This window comes from Mucor mucedo, assembly GCF_025094135.1.
Source record: "Mucor mucedo strain NRRL 3635 chromosome Unknown EV154scaffold_216, whole genome shotgun sequence".
NCBI lineage: Eukaryota > Fungi > Mucoromycota > Mucoromycetes > Mucorales > Mucoraceae > Mucor > Mucor mucedo.
This window is the reverse complement of record NW_026252500.1, coordinates 43,519-68,260: the sequence shown is the minus strand read 5'-3', so window position 1 is coordinate 68,260 and position 24,742 is coordinate 43,519. Positions and strand designations below refer to the sequence as shown.

General features: G+C 34.6%; 3 protein-coding genes and 1 non-coding gene across 4 annotated transcripts; 1 reads left to right on the top strand and 3 right to left on the bottom strand.

Moving 5' to 3' along the window:
- EV154DRAFT_607730 (uncharacterized protein) lies at positions 1-1,336 on the bottom strand. Its single transcript, XM_051607630.1, has 5 exons — positions 806-1,336; positions 615-730; positions 414-533; positions 250-341; positions 1-175 (listed from the first exon to the last, which is right to left on the bottom strand). Exons 1-5 carry the CDS (start codon positions 1,288-1,290, stop codon positions 38-40), a joined length of 951 nt encoding a protein of 316 aa, XP_051450923.1. The 5' UTR covers positions 1,291-1,336; the 3' UTR covers positions 1-37.
- Positions 1,337-1,814: 478 nt separating this feature from the next.
- On the bottom strand, positions 1,815-1,887 carry EV154DRAFT_t156. Its single transcript has one exon. It is a non-coding gene; the product is annotated as a tRNA-Met (tRNA).
- Positions 1,888-9,624: 7,737 nt separating this feature from the next.
- On the bottom strand, positions 9,625-11,936 carry EV154DRAFT_530817 (uncharacterized protein). Its single transcript, XM_051603783.1, has 6 exons — positions 11,895-11,936; positions 11,579-11,817; positions 11,146-11,516; positions 10,429-11,064; positions 10,266-10,345; positions 9,625-10,212 (listed from the first exon to the last, which is right to left on the bottom strand). The coding sequence occupies exons 2-6, from the start codon at positions 11,686-11,688 to the stop codon at positions 9,871-9,873; spliced, it is 1,539 nt and encodes a 512-aa protein (XP_051450922.1). The 5' UTR covers positions 11,689-11,817; positions 11,895-11,936; the 3' UTR covers positions 9,625-9,870.
- Positions 11,937-22,952: 11,016 nt separating this feature from the next.
- On the top strand, positions 22,953-23,588 carry EV154DRAFT_571178 (uncharacterized protein; the record flags this gene model as incomplete). The annotated part of the gene is made up of 1 exon (XM_051606241.1): positions 22,953-23,588. One exon carries the CDS (start codon positions 22,953-22,955, stop codon positions 23,586-23,588), a length of 636 nt encoding a protein of 211 aa, XP_051450921.1.
- Positions 23,589-24,742: the final 1,154 nt, after the last annotated feature.

Below are 24,742 nucleotides of genomic sequence, written 5' to 3'. Positions count from 1 at the left end.
AAAAAAATGTGTAATTCTTGTTTTTTTTTTTTTTTATTTATAACAGATTTCTGGGTTTAGATTCAAAAAAATTAATTTGTACTGTCACCAGCTTCAGGTGTGTTATACATGCATTTGAATTGGGTGTGGAGGGTCTTGTTGTAAGAGCCAAAAGACGTTTATCGGTATATCCAGACTACGCCAAAATAAAAATCGTTAGCCATAGGTCCCCTTTTGTTGAACATAAAAAAAAAAAAAAAAAAAACTCACGCTCAAAAGATCCTGCTCTCTTGGAACTCGCATTTGTAACATGGTGTTGTTTTTTAGACTTTGCTTTAACACTCTCTTTAACGAATCATCTCCTACATACAGTCAAGAAGTGTGAGTTATACTCCATTTTTGATCCTAATCGACCCCCTAAATCCCTTACCTACTATTTAAAAGACATTTCCATAATCCATCAAAACCTTTGTATTGTAACACCATACCCGAAATTGAATTATCTTGAAATGACAACTTTAACCAAGCTACCAGTGGCTCGATCGTAGCATCAGCTACGTGTCAAAACCGTGAGTTTTCTTCTTTTTTTTTTTTTTTTTTATCGAATATGTCAAAAAATTTTAGAACACACTTACGAGATAATTGGAAATATAATGTACGAGTTAAGCTTAAATGGTTTACTTCGATAATAATTCCACTTGTAGGAGCACTGGTCGTTGTTGTTGTCGAATTCTGTTGAGCATGGTTAGCACTAACAAGGAGAGTTAATCAATAAAAATCAGAGGAAAAAAAAAAATAATAATAATGTAAAAAAAAAAAAACTTACTTGAATCCAGGTGAATTCTCTGCATTCGTCTCGGGTTGTGTATTGGGTTGTGGGGACCAGGTTTGTGAAGTTTCCACAGATCTAGGAGATGATGACACATTAGATTGTGTCGATTGTTGTTGTTTTTGTTGTTGTTGTTGCTGTTGTTGTTGTTGTTGTTGCTGTTGTTGAGCTTGCTGTTGTTGAGCCTGCTGAGCTTGTTGGGCTTGCTGGGCTTGTTGTTGAGCTTGCTGTTGAGCTTGCTGTTGGGCCTGTTGGGCTTGTTGTTGTGCTTGTTGTTGGGCCTGCTGTTGTGCTTGTTGTTGTTTCTGTTGCTTTTGCAATTGTTGTTGTTGTTGGGCTTGCTGTTGTTGAGCTTGTTGTTGCTGTGCTTGTTGTTGAGCTTGTTGGCTATTGACAAGAGCATTCATGCCTTCGATTAATTTTCTAACTTCTGCTAAATCATTGGCAGCGGCTTCTGTTGCTCTGTCCATTACAAAGCTCATGTATTTTTTTTTTTTTTAAAAAAAAAGAGAGAGAGAGAAAAAAAAAAAATTAAAACCGCCGGGGAACATACTCCAAAGAAATATAATTTTTTTTTCTCGCTAGTGTAACCTCTATTTTTTTTTTTTTATTTTTTTTCTGGGAACTTTTTTATTTATCAATGACAAGCTGCTTTTATTGTAAACACAAAAAACTTAAATTCCCGGTTATGTTTTTATTTTATTTTTTATTTTTTTTTTGGGTGAAAACAAAAGTCGATCCTTTACATATTTAGGTAACATTCAGGTCTACAAGATAACATTACACCACCTATCATGCAAAAAAAAAAAAAAATCTATACTAGTACAAAACTTGTTTCACTTCATTTATAAAATATCATGTCCTCTTGAAATTCATATTGACTTTGATGAAATGTAAAATAAGATGCTGCAATGTGCGTAAAGATTGGAAATTCATCCATACAATGTAAGGCATAAATAAAAAGCATCTAGATGCACTACAAAGAAGAGAGAAAAGCAAAAAGAAATGCTCCCTGGCGGGCTCGAACCGCCGACCTTCAGATTATGAGACTAACGCTCTACCAACTGAGCCAAGGAAGCCTTTCAGATGCTTTTTGATAAGTTAAAACAATTATAAAGGCTAAATTAAATTAGCTGATTACGTAATATTTTTTTAAATATTTTTGTTTTTTATTGATCAGACGAAATGCCTTTGATTTAAAGGTTCAAACATATATATAATTCAATTTTGGATTATTATCTGCTGAAAATTATCACACAAATGTGAAAGAAGGTGGAATAGTGTTATGAAATGTTATAATCGAGGCTATAGGACTTGTGATGATTGGAGTAGAAAAGGATAAAATAAGTAGATAGAAATAAAAACAAAAAAAAAAAGGGATGATACTCTTTTATTCTTCATTATAAGTTGGAGAGTTCTTCATAATAAAAATAAAGGTCCTTTTATATTGAATCATTACTTCAATAAACTTCTGTGTAGGTTGATTAAACATTTCCAGAGAGCTGGGAGTTATTGGATTAGAATAATAAATCTGTAGCGACATAAAACTGTCGTATTCAGGTACGATTCACTTAAAAATAATTAAACAAGTCGTTTAAATAAATAAGTTATAAATAAGGCGAAGGATCGCCAGCTGTCTAACATTTCATAAGTTGCCGTGAAGGAGGGAGGGGATAATTTTATAAATTGGACGCAGAAAATCGTTTTCACATATTAAAAAAAAAAAAAAAAAAAAAAAAAGTACTTAAATCAATTTACCGTGATTTAAGGAGAATTGCAAAAAAGAAATGGAGACAATACTATGTAACTTTGTTTCGACTTTTCTTTCGTAATTTTTCTTGAGATCTAATCGAGGTTTAAGATCATCATTAAGAGTTGTTTGTTACTAAACGTTATGACTTGGTAGTCGATATTTATTATATATATAATTTAAAAGTCATATTGTTGCTTGTGTTGATATTTATAGTGCTATGTATGTGGTTATTTATAGAATAATATTTGTACGACTCATGGGGTTTGATGCCTTTGCTCAGAGTATTCAATCATATCAACAGCGTCAAGGTTCACACCAAATTTTCTTTTAATTCTGACAGGTAGATCTGCACCAAAGAAGTATAAATCATCAGCTTTTCTTACTCGGGACATTGCTACATACATTTGACCGTGGGAAGGCATGTTATCTAAGTGAATCGCAACAGAATCAATTGTGATACTCTGTGCTTTATGTATGGTAGTAGCAAACGCAGGGACTATTGGAAATTGTGACCTGACGTAGCTTGTGCCTGGAATCGATCTGGTAATTCGTTGAATCCAAATTGTTTGTTGACTGCCGTCGGCGTTGTGTTTTACAAGTAAGATATTTTCATCATCGACTTCTAAAATTTTTGCTAAAGTGCCATTTACCCAACCTTGAGAGACCCGCAAGTTTTGAAGGAGCATGACCGGCATGTCGACTTTCAGTAATAGTTCTTCAAGAAGTCTGGTTTCTTTTAAGGCTCTGACAGCTGATTTCCGATTGCCACCGTTGTAAATATCTATAGAAGTGATCGAGATCGAATCGCCTTCCAGGTTTTTAAACTCCTTGGTATTGGCTCTGTCTACGTTAACTCGCGTTGTGTATAGACGTAGGCAACTGGCTGGTATGTCACTTTTAAGGACCGTTCTAGAATTGATAAACTTAACCACTTCCTCATCGAAATTACATATGCGAACTTTGTTAAGAACATCAATAAGTATTTGATCAACTTGTCGAATCGGTGCGTGCAATGTAAATTTAGTAGAGTAGTTGTATAGCGGAGAATCCCAAATTAGGCCTTCGTCAATACGTACAGGTAGCAACTGTGCAACATCACCAAAAAAAAGTGTTTTAATACCTCCCATTGCTGTGGCTCTTTGTGTTGTTCTGATCAAAGCATCATTCATAATGTCCAAAAGCTTCTTACTAATCATTGAAAACTCATCCACCAACAACATTACTTTTGGGTAAAGCTTGACTATTTCATCCAACTTCACATAATTCGGTTCTTGAGACGAATATCCCATTCCGAAAAAGCGGTGAATAGTAATTCCGTTTACATTAAACGCAGCAACTCCAGTTGGAGCCATTTTGAATATCTATTTATTAAATAAAAATGTTAGAACTAAGGATTGAAAAAGAATTGTAAAAGTGTTTCACTACCTTATATCCTTCTAATTTATAATGTCTTTCAAACATCTTGAGCAAGTAAGACTTACCCGTACCAGCAGCACCTGACACAAATGAGACAGAGTTGTGAATCAGCTCAACATTTACTCGATCAAAAACGCTTTTTTGAGACTCATTAGCATTGTTATACATAATCCTGAGCTCGGCCTGTGTTACGTCTGCGCCTCTTTCAAAGTCATTCACATCGGTTAAGCTGTTGATATTATAAGAGCGATTAATAAGAATACCACCGTTATTTGGACCGAGTGACACCAAGTGTTCAAAGTAGTCTAAAAGAAATAATTGTATTAAATATTAATGTTTAATACTGTAGCTATGTATAGAGTATTACCTCTCCACGATAAATGGGTACTTTTTTCTGCAATATATGTAGTTCCGAAAATGGGTTTGTTGAGGACAATTTGCTGGTAGTAGTATTTCTCGCCACTATTCTCTGATTGGTTAAACGTTCTCCAGAATGCCTGTTTTTTGCGCAAAACATATTTTGTCTTCTTCGAAAATATAAACAAGGGTAAAGATCCGGAATAAAACGAACGTTCAAAGAGACCGCCATTATAGTGACTGATGCATTGCCTTCATACGGTGATTCACGATAGAAGCTATAAAACTGAGTGATTGTCAAGTCGGATCCACCATTGCGCTGTTCATATTTTTCTGTAACAAATGTATTAGACTTTGCTATAATAATATATGCTTCCTTAAATTAAAACGTACCAACATGAGTTCTTGTAAAAATCTTGTTGCTGTTGGGATTAATTTCTTTGATATCACGTCTTAGTAGTCTTCTCTCATCACCAGGTAAACTTGTATGTATAAAATTTACTGCTCTTGATGATTGATGCTTATGCCATCCCATTATATCGTATACTGCTTCAACAACACCAACAATTCTATTTTTGAAATGCTCCTTTTCGGTCTTATCATTCTTGATTTTATAACTGCCAGAGCTGCCTTTGTTGACAATCTCAAATATAGCTTCCGTTTCATTTTTTGCCATATATTTTGCGAGATATCTAACAGCTGCTTCACCTTTGTTATATTGTATATCCATATTAGCCCTCCAGACTCCTAGCAAGTAAGGATTATATCCATTGACTTTCATATCCTCCTCACCTCTTTCATATATACATTCATCTTCTACAAATTCAGTCCTTGGTGCTGGTTGTTTAGGGTAACCGAAGCGGCATTTACCTGTAAGATGTAGTTTGCAATATCTATGAACTATCATTTAGATTCTTGTAAAAAAAAAAAAAAAAAAAAAAAATACTCACGCATCTTGACATTCATGAATTTGATGTTTGAGAACTAATCTATGCATTAAGGGATCATCATTAAAATCTTTGGAGTATAATTTGCAGGTAATGACATTTAAAGCAATTAATTCCTCGACAGTTTTTTTGGTCCAAAGAACACAATGGATATGAGGACTACCTCGATCTTGTATCTCCAGTACCCAGCTGTAATCGGATATGCCTCCAATAGTTTTAGCAAAGCTACCTAAAATATGCTTGTCAAAGAAACGAATCCATTTTCGGTGGAAATGGTTTGAAAAAAGAACAGGATCCTCCCATGGGTATTTGGTACCAGTAGCGGCAGAAAAATCTTCGCTAAAGTCGTTACAACTAAAGGTAAGAAAAAGCTGAGGAGAACCGAGATTTTGGAAAACAGTTGACAGATTTAAATAATTTCTTCTCTTATAGGCAAAAGATGAACGGACAATGTATGGTACGTTGGATACAATATTTTTGTTGTACGTATTGGTGTGGGGATCAATAATGTCGCGCTGGGTGAGGTTGTTTCTTCCTTTTGTACTTACAACCAATCGATTGGATGTTGCTATATTGTTCCTTTCAATACAGTCTAAAAGAAAAAAAATAAAAGCTTGGTCTTGGGCAAAACGACGGTCTGCCATAAGTAGTCTCAATCTGGTGTATCCCTTCAGTGTCTCTTTGTATAAAGTAGCTTTTGCAATTCCACCATGATTTTCTTCAGTAGCAGTATTTTCTGGAGTTGGGGTTGACATGGAATAATGCCCTTGACATTTCGGATACAAATGAGGGAACATCAAAGCAAGTAAACTTTCGGTCGATAGCCTAATGTAAGATCCAGTTGATCCATCTTTCCCTATAATCAAGTCCGAAAACTCAACGCCAGCAGCTTCTGGACTGATATTATTTTCTGCAAATAAGCAATTGTCCGGCCATTGGATCTGCCCATCAACCTTTTTGATACCAATAAACTTTGAGCTTTCTTTTATGTGGTAGTTTACAAGAGAAAACATCAAGGGTGGAAGTTCATATCTTCGTAAAATAGGGTGAACATTTTTTAAGGCTTCATAGGCTGCAATAACCTTTTTTTTGTCAATTATTCGAGGATCACCACGCTTATAGTATAGACCAAGAGTGCTACCATACGCCATTTCGGCAAATTCAAAGTTAGATATGCTTAATATTGACTGCACCAGAAAGTTCGTAGTGACCTATATAGCCTGTTTGATTGTTGGATTTGCGAGTAATTTGCGTCATCAGCTTTATGGGAGAGATTGCACACCTTTCACGGTAGTTGAGACCTTTGGTTTCCTTCAGAACCTCGCCTGTAAGTCAAATTGTTATTTAGTATCTTTAGTCATATTTTGAATTGTTCATTGTTATAGATACACATACCAGGATAAACATATATAGGAAATTCATTTTCTCTCATCATGAGATGATCTTTGCATACCATGTATTTGGTAACTCCTGAATTATCAACCTGGGTGAAGGGAGTGATATTCCATTGGGAGCAATTGACAAAATTAATATTTTCAATTTTACGATAGCCAACTTCTTCAACGTAAAGTTTTCGTAAGCAAACGCAGCATACACCATCAGGTTTTTGAGCAGAAAACGCTTGAAAATCGAGAATTTGGTTTCTTTCAGCACGTGAAAATGACATTAGTGAGTTATCTTGAACACGGAATCTAGACATGAAGTCTCTCATATTTGAACTAGTTGACATTTTAAAGTTTGACAAGGATTTAAAAAAATAAATGAAGTATAATTATTAAGCTGCTTCATAGCAAATTTACTGTTATTTATATTTTCTAGCTTTTTGCCAAGACAATAACATTGTGTTTTTTTGGTCAGCAAACATTTGAAAACCATTATCTTTAAAAAAAAGTATCGTGTTTATTGAGAGAGAAAAAAAAAATTAATGATCCATGTTGGTGTGAGCAGTGGCAAATAACGCAGCGTCGAAAGGAATAGAATCGTCAACTAAACTTAACAACAATAGATGTTCAGACAAGATGTCCGTGAGCTGAACATTAGGATTGGGAATTTTGATAGAAACTTTTTTTCCTGTTCTAGTACTGTTAGAGTTTTTTTTTAGTCGCTTAACCATGGTTTCTTGAACTGCAATTGGGTTGAACATAGGTAACAACAGTTTCATTTCAACTTTGATGTTTTGTCAGTACATTTTTTTTTGGCAGCGTAAATACATCGTAATCAATAAAAAGCTTACCCAAATCTTCGAACAGGTCTTCCAGATTGTCACTAAACATCTCTCTCAAAAAATCCTTTTTTCCTTCTGTTAGAAGATTGTTGTCCCAGTTGTCCCAGACATACTTCAAGACCACATATTTGCATTTCTGGTATTCCACAGACAAAAGAAAAATTTCTTCTGATACTGGTGTGCATCCTGCGGAGAAACCAGCGCCTAAAAAGTGACCATTGTGATCTACTTCTCGAATTGGTGCAATTGAAGTTACACCAATTCTGATAGACGCAAAGGCTTTGTTTGAATCGTCAAACGTGTATGCGGAGACATTAAGATTACCTAATTAGTAAATCGCTATGAGAAAAACTATATTTCAGATGATTTTAAAATATATGTTACCAGTTATCTTGTGAGAAGTTCCCTCCTTAAAAAACCTTAAGAAGTAGAACATTAGCGGGTAATTTGCCCCAGAAACAAAAAACGTGAGTCTCAAACTCGAGTCCACACCTTTCGCCTCCAAAGAGATTGACTGGGCACTTAGAACTTTGATTTTTGGGGTTTTTTGTGTAACGACAACTCTGTCGCAAAAAGCTGTAACCATTGTTTTTTAATATTATTAATTAATTGAATGAAAACTACGAAGTTGACAAAGAATCCGTTTTTATAGCAAAGTTAGCTCTCATTTTATTTTTCACATGGTGCTATTTAGCCAGCAAGGCCACACAAAAAACATAGCATGATGCGAAAAACTGATAGCTTCCGGGCGAAACTCGTTTGTTAAGGAATGGATTGTACTTTATTAGTATTATGTGTGTTTTACATATTAAGGTTTGAGTGCTTTATCGTCATGAGTTATTTGCGTATTCCGGATTAAGAGTTCAATTTACTGTTATGCACGCTTCGATTTTCAGTTATTATAGTCTGCATTCACTTTTTTTAGAGTCTTGCTAACTTTTTCGGAAGTTGTAGTAAGTTGTATTCATTTTATTTGAAGCTGTATTCACTTTATTTGAAGTTGTATTCACTTAATTTGAAGTTGTATTCACTTTATTTGAAGTTGTGTTCGCTTGATTTGATGTTGTATTCATTTGATTTTGCACCCACTCCTCTACTTTTTCTCATTGTATTACTGGACTCAACCGTTTTGAATAGTTTTTTTATATATGCTAAATGTTGCCTGTTAAATTTCTTAGCAAAAAACCTTTCGTTTGATTGTCTACGTCAATAAAAGGTTATGGATTGTCATATGGAGTTATGCTACGATAGTGTTACTTGTAATATTTTGTTATTTATTATTTATTCCTGTAGTGTCTGATGTTATTTTTTTATTTAACGATAATGAAAATAACGAAATATTGCTGTACGAATTAGTTGCCCCATAAATTTAAAATAAGTCGTATTGTTACTGGCTTGTTTAAGTGTAAAAGCGGTAACGTGAAATAAAGAAAAAGAATAGAGATTAAGATAAAAGTTCTTAAAAAGTGAGCACCAGACTATAAGTTGTCAACTAAGATAAAATAAAATATAAAGATATAAAAGGGAAATGCTACGACGAATCAGTTATCTGTGTCTTCGAAGGAGTATAGTAAAATACAACTGTTAAGACTATTCAGTGCTGATTTATAAGAAGGGCTTTCGTACAATTATAGTAGTTATATATATTTATAATGAAACCAGGCTTATGTGAATAAGACTAAATCAGATTATAGTAAAGAACAAACTAAAGATTTTATTAAATAATTTTATGGTCCTTTTATAAGAAAAGGACCAAAAAGCAGTCAAAAAAAATAAGACATCTGAGGTCAAAAAGGACCAACAGAAGAAGAAAAAGGTGGTGTAACAGTATCAACAATTTATTCACCGCCTTTCTGCTTATTTTCTTTCGTAAGATCCTATTTGCATCTTAATGACTGGTTTATGTGTAGCTAGGTGGTCGAAATTACATCCAAATTTTATACTAAGTAAAAAGAATACGGGTGTTTGTGTAAATATTATGTAGCACCATCAGAATAGACATAAAAATACATGTGTAGTCCATGCAAAAAGAAAAAGACAAAGAAAAAAAACCTCTGATGCTTCACATGCCAAAATGCTGTGGCCTAAAAAATATGATCTGTGTTAACAAGTTATTTTTAAAGTGCATTAAGGGTTGGTAACCAAGACCAAAAGTAATTTATTGTATAATATTGTAGGCACTATTGAGCTGTATTACGCAAATTAAATAAGATATCTATGGTTTTGAATACCACTTTAAAATAATTGGCTCAAGTTTCAATCATTGAATTTAGCAACGCCATTTATAAATAAATTATTCATAAGTAATGTATGCATCTTTTACATAAACAAAAATGGGGGGGGGGTGGGGGATTGCAAAGACATATTAGATTTTAAAAATATACTGTTCCATAGAGCCATAACTCTTTTTTGTACTATCATTTTTTTTACCACCCTCTTTCTTTTTCCCTTTTGAACTGTCTTTAAGTCTACTGCTACTAGTTGCAGAATTTTTGCCTTTGTTTCTTATTTTGTTTTTAGGCATTTCAGCAGAGAAGTCCGAATCTGATGTAACTTTATCAAACTCGTCTGACTGACCATCGTCGTAGGACACAACTTCATTGTTTGGAGGCGTATGAATATTACTAGTTTTTGATGACTCGGGATCGCAAGATGTTTGGATTTTTTCATTATTGCCAGACGAAATAAATCTTTTTCTTTTACCATACTAAATAATTCGTTAGAAAAATTGATATGCACCCATACTTAATACCGAGTTACTTTTGTTTTTGTGTTCTCGAAGGAAGCAGGAGATAACTGACGTTCCTGAATTTCAGGAGTTTCTGACGCAGCATAATCATCTAAACAGTAGGGGAAAAAATATCGAATTGTTTAGTGATACACATATGGGTTATCACGTTTGTGCTACTATAATAAGCCATACTCGTTTTTTCTTGAGCTATTACTTGCTTTTTTGGTCTTGATTTATCATTTTTTGGTCCTAATGTTTTAAAAAATTTGGAAGATGGCATGGTACTTCTTGAATTTGCAATATATATATTTAGATTTTGTTGGGCAGTGTTATTACTGCCAAAGCGAAAAGGTGGTGTCACCGATGAGCCTCTGCTTTTTTCGGAAGAAGAGCTGTATTGACTGCTACTTCGAAGATGAGATTTTTTTAATGCAGCAACTATACTAAGAGTGTTACTACTAGGTGATGAAGATTGTGTAGTCCGACTGGATTCAGAAGTATCCGAAGCTATGATAACCGTTTTCGGTGTAACATTGGGTTCCTGAACCTGAGAAGAGACATCATACCTCTCATTAATTTCACGAGATGTGGTAGATTCTCCATTACCTTGTGATGATAAATTATCATACTGATCTCTCTCTTCGTCACTACTCTCAACATTTTCAGTTTCTATGCTGTCTTGGGTGCTATCTAGTCTATCTTCATCTTCATTTTCTGTGTGTGAAACCATATCAGATTTACTTTCGATTTCGTCGTTATCAGAATGAAGAAAGTTTTGGTTATGTTGCATGTTAGCATCTTCAGGAATTTCTGTGTCACTTTCCTGATCTAAAAATAGTACCAGGTCAGAAAAAGTGGGATTAAAATGTACGATTCCAAGTTATAGACAATAATCTTTTATCAATATACCTTCTGTTGCATGAAATTCGGGAGGTCCAAATGTTTGATTAAGAGAGAGACTGACCATATAGTACCCATTTTTTATGCCTTCTTCAAAATGATTTGGAGATACGTCAGGATGCACCATTCTTTTCATGTGTTCAGGAATTAAAGGAACACAAGGCAAAATAAATGCGGATAAGCATTTGAGATGAAATTTTTCTTCAAAAATGGTTCCCAAAAACGAAGTGCCAAGCGCTTGTTGTTCCATTTCACCATTTACCACCATCATCAAAGGCTCTTTTTTACATAAAAATGCTTCGATGTCAGCTCCTGGAAAAAACTCTTGTACACATTTTTCAAGTAAGACTATTGTAGTGATGACTTTGACGCTGAATTTACTTTTTTTTTGTATTGGGCTTTTAGCGGCATATTTAAAGTTGTAGGTTTAAAATATACTTACGCAGAGGAGGCTTCATACAATTGAATAAACACCTCGTCGTTATCTTCGTCACATACTACAGTGTGTGGAAAACAGACTCCAAAAAATGTGGAAACGATGGACTGAACCATATATGCTATAATAAAATATAATAAAAAAAAATTAGGCAAAAGCAAGTAAAAGTATGATCTGATACTTTTATAATAATATTAGTCAAATTGGATCCACCAATAAATTTGAACCTGCCTAAAGAGTATCAACTAAATACATCTTAACTTAGACAGAAATTTATTTCCACATGATGGTATATAACAACTGCAAAAGTACGGTAACTTACTAGAAGAATATAACTATGGGACGTCATACTGCCAAAAATTACAAATAAATTCAAAAACCATTTCTCGGGTTGAGTATTCTTCAAACAGAACTTTGGGAGTACAAATTGTTTTTTTTTGATGTTGTACGAAGTCAACATACCTTTATTTTTTATTTCTTTGATCTCCCAGTTATTTTTTCTCATTTATTAAAGTTATATGTTACAATTAATATAGTTTGACGACGCAATTGATGAAAACTCCTCTATCAACTACAAATACGCACATAAATGATGAAATATTTCTTTAACCTATTTTTCGGCAATCTTCCACATTTGTAAACAGAGGTCAAAATGGCGAGACATTTTTAGTATTTTTAAAATGATGACAGAATGTGATCATTACGATTATATCAGGACTGATTCTTTTCAGTGTAATTTGCATTTGGAGTTAATTTGATTAGTCACGCTTTACCACAATATAAATTGAATAACCAATGTTAGCAGATGTCAATATTATCATTTGTCTACCTTATTAAAGACTGGTATTATTTGTAATCAATGTTATTAAAGGTCAATGTTTTTAATACTACTATTCTAACAAGACATTTCATCAGAAGCCAATATTTTGAGGGCTTAATTAATGTTTTCAGTGGCCAATGCAAAAAGAGAAAACCTTTTCTTAGACAGACCCATAAGAAATAACATCGCTTTGTAAACTTAAGACCAGTTAAAGAGTTATACTGTTGGGTCCCTAATTTAACCAATAATATGTATTTAACTTGTGTTAATAGTATACGTACGTATAGTTTTGAGTCACAAAAAGGCTGTACGTTTTTACAATCTATTCAGAGAAGGTAATACTTATTTTATTCTACTTCAAGTCGCACTATTAACTTTATGTTTATGAATGTGCAACAATTTATACTACATAAGAGGTGGCATTGTTAACACGTGACGAATTGAATTAAAAAGAATACTTCGTCCACAGCCCAAAAAATGTAATCTGGATAACTCGAGTCAAAAAATATAAACATACGTTCATTAAAACTTTAATTTAGATACAAAATTCAAAATCTTCCAACATATTAGTACCAATGCCTAAGTTTCTTTCGACACATATGCCTTGCAACAATGTAAGCTCATAGCTCAGAATGTAACTTTGAAAGTAATCAAGAGCTAAAAAAAATCTGCCATACAGCTTAGGCTTGACGTGTTCTTACAAGCTGTAGTAACTTATAATAGTTATTGTGGTAACAAATTAAGATAATGGATGCAGCGTACAAATAATTAACACCTTCGTAGATTGCTCCTAGAAACTATTTTCTAGGACATTTAGCGTAATTAAACACACAAATAATATATAATGTTGACACTCATTCAAACAACTGGTGTTTTGAAAGTTATTCTATTATTAACTGGAAATAAATGAAGAGTATTTGAATTGCGCGTTGGGCATAGCATTGATTTTATTTTATAAACCAATGTTTGTCTTCTTTTTTTTTTCTTTTTTTTTTGTTTGCCACCCGAGGTATTTGATTGAGTTCTTAAAATGAAGCATTTTCTGATGGTTGTTTTTGTCTGCTATATTTATAAAAGCTTATTCTGTTAGTGATCATGGAAGACAATCATTATCTGCTGCTCTATTGAGTTTGTCTTTTTATAATTTGTAAAGTGGATTCGCCTTAACAGGCGCACTTTTCCAAATGTATGGCGCTTTCATAAAATCTTATGTTTATTTTAAAAATAATGCAGCAGTGCGCCAAATGCAGTTACACATTTTAATATATATATATACATAATGCGATCAGATTTTATGTTTTTAAAAATGTAAAACCGCGAACACAGAACACATATCTGATTGCTTAATATTGGTATAAGTAGTTCTCACTTTAGTCGAAAATATTGCTCAAATTAGAGTTTCCGGAACAAAAATAGTTCAAATAGCTGGAAATACAGTATATTTTTTATGATACGTTTCTTTCCTTTTTTTTTTCATAATAGTCACTTCAGCTGTAATAAACTGAAACATTCAATCAAACAACCGGCACAAAAAATATTGTCACACCAACATTTTTATAATGTGCAAATAATTTACAGTACATTTTTTCCTTATTTTTCGCTTTTACAACTTACTGCTCGGGACGTATTTTTATAACCTCCTCAACAGATGTCAAAAAAACCAAAAAAAAAAAAAAAAAAAATCCGGATACCAGTGATTTATAACGTGTCTAATATTTTTTATCAATGTGAAAATTATTCGATACACAAATTTCCATATATGTCGAGTTAACGAGTACATTTTTGATCGTTGTATTGAGCTGAAACTTTGTATATATCCTTCTTACAACATCAACAATATGAGGTTAAAGTTTCAAATTATTTGAGTAAAAACTCTGAGATACATAGCGAAATATCGAAATCTACTCGCTGTATATAGAAGGTATACAGATAACCATATATGTCGAGTAAAATTTGACCCCCTGAAATTAAGCTCATATTAAGTACCGTTGCGTATCATGATGTTAACGTATTGTGGTTTCAATTTCAGTTGATTTATATAAGAATTGATTGTTTTATTTCAATTTTTTGTTTTTTTATAAAAATTGCTCGACATAGATGGAAGGTATACAATGCCCAAATATGTTTTGTATCCCCCCAGAAGGTATCACAACTCTAAATATGGCGATTTTCCAAGCAGGGAGGCTGACCACAACTTATTAAATGTTAAAACAACCGTTGAGGTAGCATATCAGCATACATGTTGTGATCGAGCTTTATATGTTCATGTAATTTGATCTTCACAGCATACTCTATTCATGATGATAAATTTTTTAAACGCTTCTTTTAATTCTGCATATTAAATATTCACGATTTACTTTTCAAACTAGTATGATTACTATTGTGATAATTGAGAAATAAAAAGGGAAAAGTAATTGGGAAAATAAAGCAAGTAAAGAAATGAGACTCTATAATCCTTTATTATAAGTTGGAGAGTTTGTCATGATAAAAATAGAGGTCCTTTTTATATTCAATTATTACTTCAAGATTTTTCCTGCGCAGATCGAATTGACTATTTACCCGCAAACTGGGAAATGGTAGAATTAGATTTAGAAATCAGTTACATATGAAACATAGCTTATTGTTATATACAAGGAGCTAGTTGACCCATATCCGGCACTTCTAGAGCATTATAGTTTATCCATTCAATGACAGGGTCCTTGATTGGATTACTAAAATAAATGTATGAGAAACTAGAAGATTCGGCAGCTACTCGACCAATCCAGGAACGATTATGAAATCTGATCTCAGTTTGACATATGAGGGAGCTGGTACTGTGTCGTACCAATAGGAATGTATTCGCAATATGGTACTTATAATACATAGGTTATATGTATTATAGTTGAGTGACAAGATAAGAGTAATTATATTAGTGGAATTAGGCGTCAAATACGACAACTATGGCAGATTTGTTGTTTGTTTTATAAAAACTCTGTTGACAGAATTAACAAAGTTGTTGGCCATTTTTTATCTTTATTTTATTAAAAAAGAATTGTTGCAGGCCAGAAACTTTGGTAAATTATTCAACAAGTGTTGATTTTAGATTTGTTTATAAATTCTGATGCCACAATTTTTCACTCAGCGTGTAAGATTCATCCTCGCCATTCTGTCTATGTTTATTTTTATTTTTATATCTTTTAGAGATCATGTTGTGATCGAGCTTTATATATTCATGTATGCTTGATCTACACAGCATATTTTTATCCATTACGATAATTTTATAAACACTTCTTTTAATGTTGCATATTAAATATTCACAATTGACTTAACAAACTAGCACGATATTCATCAAGCTAAATACAAGTACAAAAGTATACATTTATTATACAATTATTCTAAAAAGACATTATTAATATATTGTACTAATCAGATTAGCGGAGGCCAATGACAAGCGAGGTTTAAAAGTACAAACATGATAAATTTTTGAATGTACTTTGATGACTTTTAAATGTACGCGTCAAGTGACACTACAGACCTATTATAGAAACGTGTACCACTCTTTCTTCTATTATATGATTCTCATTGGATTACTTACTTTCAAGATATGGCATGTCAGTCATAATCTTGCCTGTCATCTAGCCCTGTCTAAGAAGGAGGTCGAATTCAATATGTATATAAAGGACCCCTAAAATTTATGTTAATAAAAGTTCAGTTAATTTTGGCAATCTGGTTAATCTTACTTGTCATTTTTCCTAAATTATCATCGATTTATCAGATCACTTGCATTTTCCATTTTCGACCTAACAATTCTTTGAAAATGTGGTGGGTGTTGTTACACCACCTTTTTCTTCTTCTGTTGGTCCTTTTTGACCTCAGATGTCTTATTTTTTTGGCTGCTTTTTGGTCCTTTTTCTATAAAAGGACCATAAAATTATTTAATAAAATCTTTAGTTTGCTCTTTACTATAATCTGATTTAGTCTTATTCATATAAGCCTGGTTTCATTATAAATATATATAACTACTATAATTGTACGAAAGCCCTTCTTATAAATCAGCACTGAATAGTCTTAACAGTTGTATTTTACTATACTCCTTCGAAGACACAGATAACTGATTCGTCGTAGCATTTCCCTTTTATATCTTTATATTTTATTTTATCTTAGTTGACGACTTATAGCCTGGTGCTCACTTTTTAAGAACTTTTATCTTAATCTCTACTCTTTCTCTTTATTTCACGTTACCGTTTTTATACTTAAACAAGCCAGTAACAGTGTTGTGATAGAGCTTATATACAGATATAATTTTATCATCAATTCTTTCTTTTTTATTTGATAACCTTTCTATAAATCATTATTGCATTACTCTTTAAATTAAATACATGCTATTACACTTTATTTTACTACGTATTGATTACTCCTCAATATATAGAAAAAAATAGTCATACATTTATTCCAGATAATACAATCCAATGATATGATCGCTCGTCAATAGCATGATTCTCGAAAATACCATGAGACGTGTTGTGTTTTAAGGTAAGGTTTAAATTATAAAAAGACTATAGGAGTAGGTTGAGACTGTTTATAAGATTGTCCTTTATTAATAAATGAAATGTACGAGTATTTATATAAAAGAATGTCTGCTGTGTTCATATCTCTAGTGCTATCTTGAAGTTATCATTGATTAACCAAAAATGTATACGATTATTACATAGTCACTAATTTGGTCTTGTTCTAATAAATGTTAAGTCTTCTTAACTCTCTTTGCTTTTAACTAAATTTTAAGTATTTCTCAGACGTACTAAATTAGACTTGTGATGTAATATTCTTATAGTTCTTACTATGACATTTATTGTTAAACTTATATCACAAATGGAATCAGCATGGATAAACCTTTGTTAGCTCTAATATGGCTATAGCCTTGCTACACAGCCGCGGACTCGGTAGTGAAATTCCGCGACACGTTGCGGAAAGACGCAACATGGTGGATAAAATACGCAACCATCGGAATATAATTTTTTTATTTAATTTTTTTTTCTTTCCTATTTTTAAATTTTTTTTCTTTTACATTCATTGCCAAATAACACATTGCCAATTAACACATCAGATTGAATAAAATAGTAATCACTCCATTAGATGAATTGTTGAAGAGAGTTTAATTAAAATAAAACTTGTCTACGCAAAACAGAGAAAGATACGACCGACTTATAAATCAGTTAAAGAACCAGCAGGAAGATGATTAACCTTGTCAGTATATTTAATGTACGGCCAAACAACCTTGAAAAAGTTAGCGGAATCGGAATACCGTACAAGATCAACCACTTGGAGAATGTCTGTAATAGAAATAACAGCGTACTTCTTGTATCTGTCACCCCTGGAATTCCGAGCAACTGTCACAACATTGTGAGCGTCGAATTGCTGCTGCTTCATTACTTCAACGATAGCCAAAAAATATTTCTTCACCTTCTTGCTTGTGTGTAAAGTAGCAGTGAACCACACTGACAAACCAAATGGAAATAGATCTAAATTTTTTGCTGTAAGTACCAATAAAGTTTGTCAAATGTCTTTTGCTTACCTGTGACCAGTACTTTTGGGAGCCTTAAACAGGACAATATTATTTGCTCTTGTCTTTAAGTTTTTCAAGGTGATGTCCATAATCGAAGAAAACACCAAGTCATCGTTCCAAGCTCGACTTGCAATCACAATGGATGACGAGGTCAATTGCTCGATTTTATCCCCAACCTTATGATCATAATATGATATCAATGCATCAATCACCTTCGATCTCGGGACACCGAAGCATATTTCTTCCGAGTCCGATCCAAGCAAAGACTGTGGTACAAACGGACACCAGACTTGAGCACCAGAGGAATGTGAACGGTAGGTGTCTGGACAATCCGTAGATTCTGGGAATTGAATAGACTGCAGACATCTAACCGCCATCTTGTTATAATTCGCCTCGTGAGGAAGGACGTTCGAAGCTTTTGCCCCTATAAGATGCGTGGACTTGATCAAGTTGGTGAACTTCTTAATTGTCCGCTCCATTGGTCGGCAAGAGTAGCATTTTAATGGCCCCATCTGTTCAATCAAATACGGCAGATGTATCAAATAATGGTTATTTGCTGTGAACACTCGCGCATTGATACGACTTGCAACAATCCCTCGATTCAAAAACGTATGCCAACTACTAAAACATCTAAATGTTTGCGTTAATGTCTAATTTTTAATATCCAGTCTCTGATTGTCATGTTACCCTTTCATTTTTGTAATGTCCCTACGAGAAATGCGCCACTGCAAAGCAATGGAACATCCCTCCACCAATTCCATCAACGCACATTTGGTTTCATTGTTCTGGACCAATGGAAGTACAATGGTCGGGACAATGTACAAGAGAAAGTCTAAATAATCGACAGCTCTTCCGATACCTACACCGCCATCCCAAGTTCCCTCAAAAGCTGATGGTATGTAAACCCTGCTCTGCTTCACCTTTTCGTCAATCTTTTTGATGATATTGTCATCACGTGCGTTCAAACCAAAGGTATATTGTGCATCTTGAGTGATGAATTCACGGAACTTTTTTGTTTTTCTTGGGATTCAAAAGAGTATACACCAAAGTACCCAGCCCTCTACCAATCAAATGCATCTCGTCACCAAGAAAAAAAGATGTACCAGTGAAGGTGGAAAGAGAGCTAATAACAGGATCAACACCAAGCATATCGAATCGCTAATTCATACTGCGTTTAGTATCTTAAAAATATTGGTGCACACTTTGAATAATTTACCGCATCGCCGTTGACTAATTCGTCTTTGGTTCTCATGTCACCTGCATCCAAGAAGTACATACCGTAACGGCAACCTTCAGGATGTCTGCCAGCAATTTTGCAAATTCTGCAGCCATATTTGCTCGTGTGTCCACGATGATTCATTAAATCAGCAATTCCTGGAATATCACCAGTCATTCCGAGCAAGAATACTTTACTTTGGTGCACGATTTCATTGTTTTTTTCAACGACGAATCCTCTTGCACACAACGAATTGATTTCCTCGATGATTGGCGTCAAAAAACTCATCAAATACTTGGGCTTTTTTGGGCCAGGTAAAATAGCCAGTGGAATCATCATCGACTCCTTTGCTCTAACAACGAAAAGGTAAGTTTGATTAAGATAACATGTACAAGTAAATTTAATTTCTAAACCTTTTAGATGCAGGAATGTTCATCACCATGCAATGGACCAACGTTTGAGAGCTTCCAGGTTTGGATTTGTTGGGAAACCCATCAACGTAAAGAAAAAGGCAGATGTCTTTGCGTGTGAGCAAATTCGACGAAGAAATTCTTTGTACACCGAACCGGAAAACATGTCAATGTAGACGCCATTTTCATCATACTCGCTGAATTGGCTTGCGTACTTGAAGTCTTCATGGATTTCGTCGTCGACCAGTAGTTCCGCAAGTGAAGCCCCGACAGAAGACATAGCCATGGTTTGAAAGGCTTTTGGAGGTGAAACGTCGCCAGCACGGATTGATTCCTCAGCTTCATTTTGGTTTTTGTATCGCCCTTCACAACAAGCAGGGTTGATACAATGTGATTGCTGCACGTTATCATCAAAAGGAAAACATCCTTCGCGACACACATCATACATTTTCACAGAATCAATGCTGCCTTTATCAAGTAATCTATGAATAGCCTCTGGAGAAGGAAGTAACCCGCCCAAGTCTAAATTGCAATTAGTATGAAAGGAAGTCTTTGAGTCAATATTTAATTTACCTGAGAAAGCAACAGGATCAATGTGGGAAAGAAGGTTTCCATTGACATGCTTTACGACATCACGCTGGACCTGTCTTGAAACACCGTTATGGTCAAGAAGCTTAATTAAGCCTATGCCAAACTTTTGGATTATGTTCCAGTTGTAATCGTGGTCAAAGTGCTTGTATCTGATCGCATCTTCGAACATGAAAGCATCATCGCGTGCTAGTTATTGTAGCAATACATTGTAAGTTAGAAATTCGTTACTATGATTTTAATTATTATTACCTGCAGCTTCTTCCATTACAGTATCATCGTCCGCATACTGCTCATCAAGATTTTGGACGGAAGTAAGCTCTTCTTCAGCATCATCTTGTGTATTGGTATTGATATTGTTCATTCCACTTCTTACTGCAAACAAATGGCATTTTACTCTTCGTTGATGCTCGACCGTTCGAGCATGGTTTTCAAAAAGACTGTCGCAATAGCTGCATGTAAAGTTACGTGATGAAATCATGGAATTAAATCGAGGGAAGTGTTAAAGAAAGATGCCGTAATCTAATCCCAACATAAAGTATTTAACGCAGTTGCATTAACCACTAGATCCAATTTTGAATCCCAGACAGCTGTCATTACGTATTGCAACGAGTGCTAATATTTTTTATATAGTAGCATGGATTATATCATGGATATGATGTAAAAACCATGACGTACAAGAATATGGAGAATATATATATAGCGCGTTTTTCCTGACAAAGCGGTTTTTATCAATCTACATCATAAAATAATTTGAAAATGCCCGCATATAACACAAATGACATGGTTCGTACCATCATCGAACTTCAAAAGCTAGTATTTGATTTGCAAACCGAAATCCGATCCAACCACTCCCAGGTAAACGATCGTCTTGACGCCATGGAAGAACGGTTGATTGGAGGGAGCGTGACTGACATGACACCGAGAAGAGGTAATCATAACATGGCATTGGTATACTTTGACATACAACTAACACGTTTTTATAACAGTCGATCAGATGACCGAGCAATCGGCTGTCAGAAGTATCGCTCGTTTTCCTGGAGGTAAAAAGCCTGACACTGGTATTGTAACCGAAAAGGGTAAACCTAATAGGATTAGTGACAGAGAGGCACTCTGGGAGTTCTTGTTGTGTGTTCGACCTGATTTATGTCATACACTTGAGAAAAGTCAAGAAGAAATTGAAATGAAGAACGTGGAATTGAAATCCTTGTATGGTGTATTGAGGGATTATGCTAAATCATGCATCACACAATTGAAGGCAGAGGTCCAGTCAGACCCAGTTCTTAGCATAAAGACATGGGGTATGCATTCCCGTGAGCTCAAGATGAAGTATATCCTTGCTTTGGAAGCGCTGGCCAGAAGAGGTAAGATAGGTTTGGATCAATGCTTGGATCACTGGGGAGCTGAAAGACTGCTGGCTAGTGTTGCTCACAACACATTGGGAGATAAGGTACGTACATTATAAAAAAGGAAGTTCGTTTATTGTTAAGCAACTAATGTAATTTTTGTTTTGCAGAGAGTGTCGAAAAAGAAGTCAAGCTCTTTGTCCGATGATGAAGAGATCATCCCTCCTGGTCTCGGACTAGAGCAACCAGAGAGTTTCTCTATACCCAATGAAGAGCAGTCTGGTAGAGAAAATGATGATGTGTCTTTGGAAAAAGATACTCCATTAGCCAGACGTGGTCGCAAAAGAAGTGTTGTCAATAATTAAAGAATCTTTTAGGCTGATTCGCACTTTTAATAATTTCATATAAATAAAAAACTTGCGGATGACAATTTTTCTGCCTTTCTTTCCTGTTTGTATTCTTTTTTTTTGTAGCCAAAATTTTTTTATTTTGTAAGTACTGTCCTTCATGTAGTAGTAGACAATACTAAAATATATACCGTAAATAAATGTAGCGTACAAAACACCAATATTTATTATTTCTGTATATTTTAAATTGCCTAAGATTTATGTGTACATATCCGCCATATGCTGAAGGTAATAGTCATATGAATATCCAATACGTCTTCTCTAATAAATTGTATAATAATAGAGTGTATAGATTAGTCTCTGGGCTATAACGGCGGATTGAGGTAGTAAATGTTTTTTTTTTGATATAAAATTCTTCTCTTGGGCCGTAAAAAAAATTTTTTAGGCTGTAAAAATTTTTTTTAGGCTGTAAAATTTTGCTTTTAGGCTATAAAATTTTTTTAGGCTGCAATTTTTTTTTCGTTTAGGCTGATAAAACTGTTTATGTCGATATGCTGCTACATCTCTCGAGGGCTCGAGAATGTTATCTGTATACATTGGTGGATGTTTGGTTAGTGTTATATCAACTGGGCCCGTCAATAGTAAGTGGCAAAGGATATTATGAATGTAAGTGTGCCCTTTCAAACCGGAGCTGATATGTACATAAATTATTTTTAAAGTAAAATACAAAATAAACATTGAATAAAATAAAAACGTTTTCATTTAAATCCTGCTTCTTTATTATATAATTTATTTTTTGATTGCACAAATGTATAAGGTCCATCAGCATCAATAGTATTATAATTAAAAGTGATGTACTACGTTTTGACCAAAAGGACGCTATATTGTGGTAAAAAGACGCAACATGTGGATTTAAGTAGCTACCAGAAGTGGTATAATTACGCAACATGCGGAAAAAAACCGCAACATTAAGTGGTATAAACACGCAACATGCGGAAAAAACCCGCAACATTAGGTGGTAAAAACCCGCAACATTTGGTGGTATAATTTTGGAGTTTTACCACATCCGGTGGTAAATGAGCAACAATTCCGCAACATTCGGTGGTATAAAATGGACGTTTTTACCACCAAATGTTGCGGGTTTTTACCACATGTTGCGGGTTTTTACCACATAGTCCGCCACTGTGACTGTCAAGAAATCCCAACCAGAAGTAAGACGTGTTACCTGTGTGATCGACGTGGTCATCTAGCCCGCCATTGTCCCCGCACTCACGATAACTCGATCGCATCTTCAAAAAAACGAGTTCGTAACGAAATACAACCTCTTGTCCGAAGCATTAATAAGGTTTTAATTAATGCTGTACCGTCAGTCAATGTGGACGATAACGTTACCACACCCAGTACCACCGCAGCCAACCCAGCCAACGAGGATGTACCAGTGCGTCAACCATCCAACTACTTTACGGTATTATCAGACAATGAATCCATGATGGATGTTTCTGAAGATGATAATAATCGGATATCAGATGCTGAAGAGCCACCACTTCTTTCAAACGATTTACCAGTCATCGTTGAAGAAAGATCGGCCGCCAATACCAGTGTCCCCAAGACTACTCCAACCACAGTTGCCAATTCTGCCACAACTCACCAGCGAGTCTCTCCGCGTGCTAACAAAGGTGTCGCTGCTGTCAAATATGACCCTTCCTGCTCTTCACCGATATCTTCCATTCGGAAGACGTCTACCTGATGAGGAGGCAGATTTAAGTATCTCCAACATTTTTCTTTAAAAAAAAAAAAAAAAAAAAAAAAAAAAAAAAAATTCACTCAATGAATTTACACAATTCAAATCATTCAACCATTACTAATTCACATACCACTACAAAAACATAGTCGGTAAATCCTTCTCCTTCTAATATTACTCAAGAACCATTTTTAATGGAATCATTCCTTTCAAGCACTATCAGGATTGCTACCTTAAACTGTCGCAGCCTTCTCAAAACCAATGAACCTTCTCTTCGTCAAGACATTATCCGCTTTCTGCGTAAACAAAACCCACCTCTAGACATTATTACTCTACAAGAAACAGACGCTTCAACTACCGAATTGAAGCTACTTCTTGATAATTTATTTCAAACCAAACAGACAGTGTGGAGCAAACATTGTGGCATTGTCTGCTTTAACCCTTCATTACAACTAACTCCAGATTTCATAATAATAGACCAACGGGTGATAAATTGTACCATTACTCATGTTCAACGTACCTTTGATCCTCTCACTGTTGTTACTATATATGCGCCAGCACAACTCGCAGAGCGTCAGCAATGTTTTTCAGGCATCATTGAAATGCCTTTTCTTCGCTCCAGTGACGATATGTCTACAGTCGATCTTCCCTCCAGTACGCCAAGTTTGCCTACTCGAACAATCATCACTGGTGATTTTAATTTTAGTCTTAGTGATGTATCCAATACGTTGTCTGGCACACGGGCTTTGGCTAACCACCAAGTTCGCTGGAATCAAGAGCTTCAATCCAATTTTAGAAATTGCTTGGACTCAGCTACTATATCACCGACATTTCGACGGGGTCAACAGATGTCTACTATTGATTATATATATTCGACAACTGATTTATTCTCTGACAAAATCAAATCGAACGTGAAATTTATATCACCAGCATGAACTGACCATGCTCTTTTGACCTTTTCTTTTAAGTGCAGTTTTACCCATTTAGGAAAAGGACTTTGGCGAGCAAATCCGGCCTTAGCTTCTAACCCAAAATTTTTGGATTCAATGCACCACGAGATAGATAAAACCTGCTCAATGTTTCCTCCTAATCTTAGCCCTCAGCTTCGATGGGATCGTATCAAGGAAACTGTTAAAAAAGTTGCACGTTAAACGGGTCGT

What these genes read in the sequence shown, in the direction of transcription:
- EV154DRAFT_607730 (XM_051607630.1), bottom strand. Translation starts at nt 1,290, where the DNA reads ATGAGCTTTGTAATGGACAGAGCAACAGAAGCCGCTGCCAATGATTTA. An exon ending in ATGGAAATGTCTTTTAAATA is followed by an intron (nt 342 to 413) that starts GTAGGTAAGGGA and finishes GACTGTATGTAG; the next exon opens with GAGATGATTCGTTAAAGAGA. An exon ending in GAGAGCAGGATCTTTTGAGC is followed by an intron (nt 176 to 249) that starts GTGAGTTTTTTT and finishes ATTTTGGCGTAG; the next exon opens with TCTGGATATACCGATAAACG.
- EV154DRAFT_530817 (XM_051603783.1), bottom strand. Translation starts at nt 11,688, where the DNA reads ATGGTTCAGTCCATCGTTTCCACATTTTTTGGAGTCTGTTTTCCACAC. An exon ending in TTGTATGAAGCCTCCTCTGC is followed by an intron (nt 11,517 to 11,578) that starts GTAAGTATATTT and finishes ACAAAAAAAAAG; the next exon opens with TAAATTCAGCGTCAAAGTCA. An exon ending in AATAGCTCAAGAAAAAACGA is followed by an intron (nt 10,346 to 10,428) that starts GTATGGCTTATT and finishes CCTACTGTTTAG; the next exon opens with ATGATTATGCTGCGTCAGAA.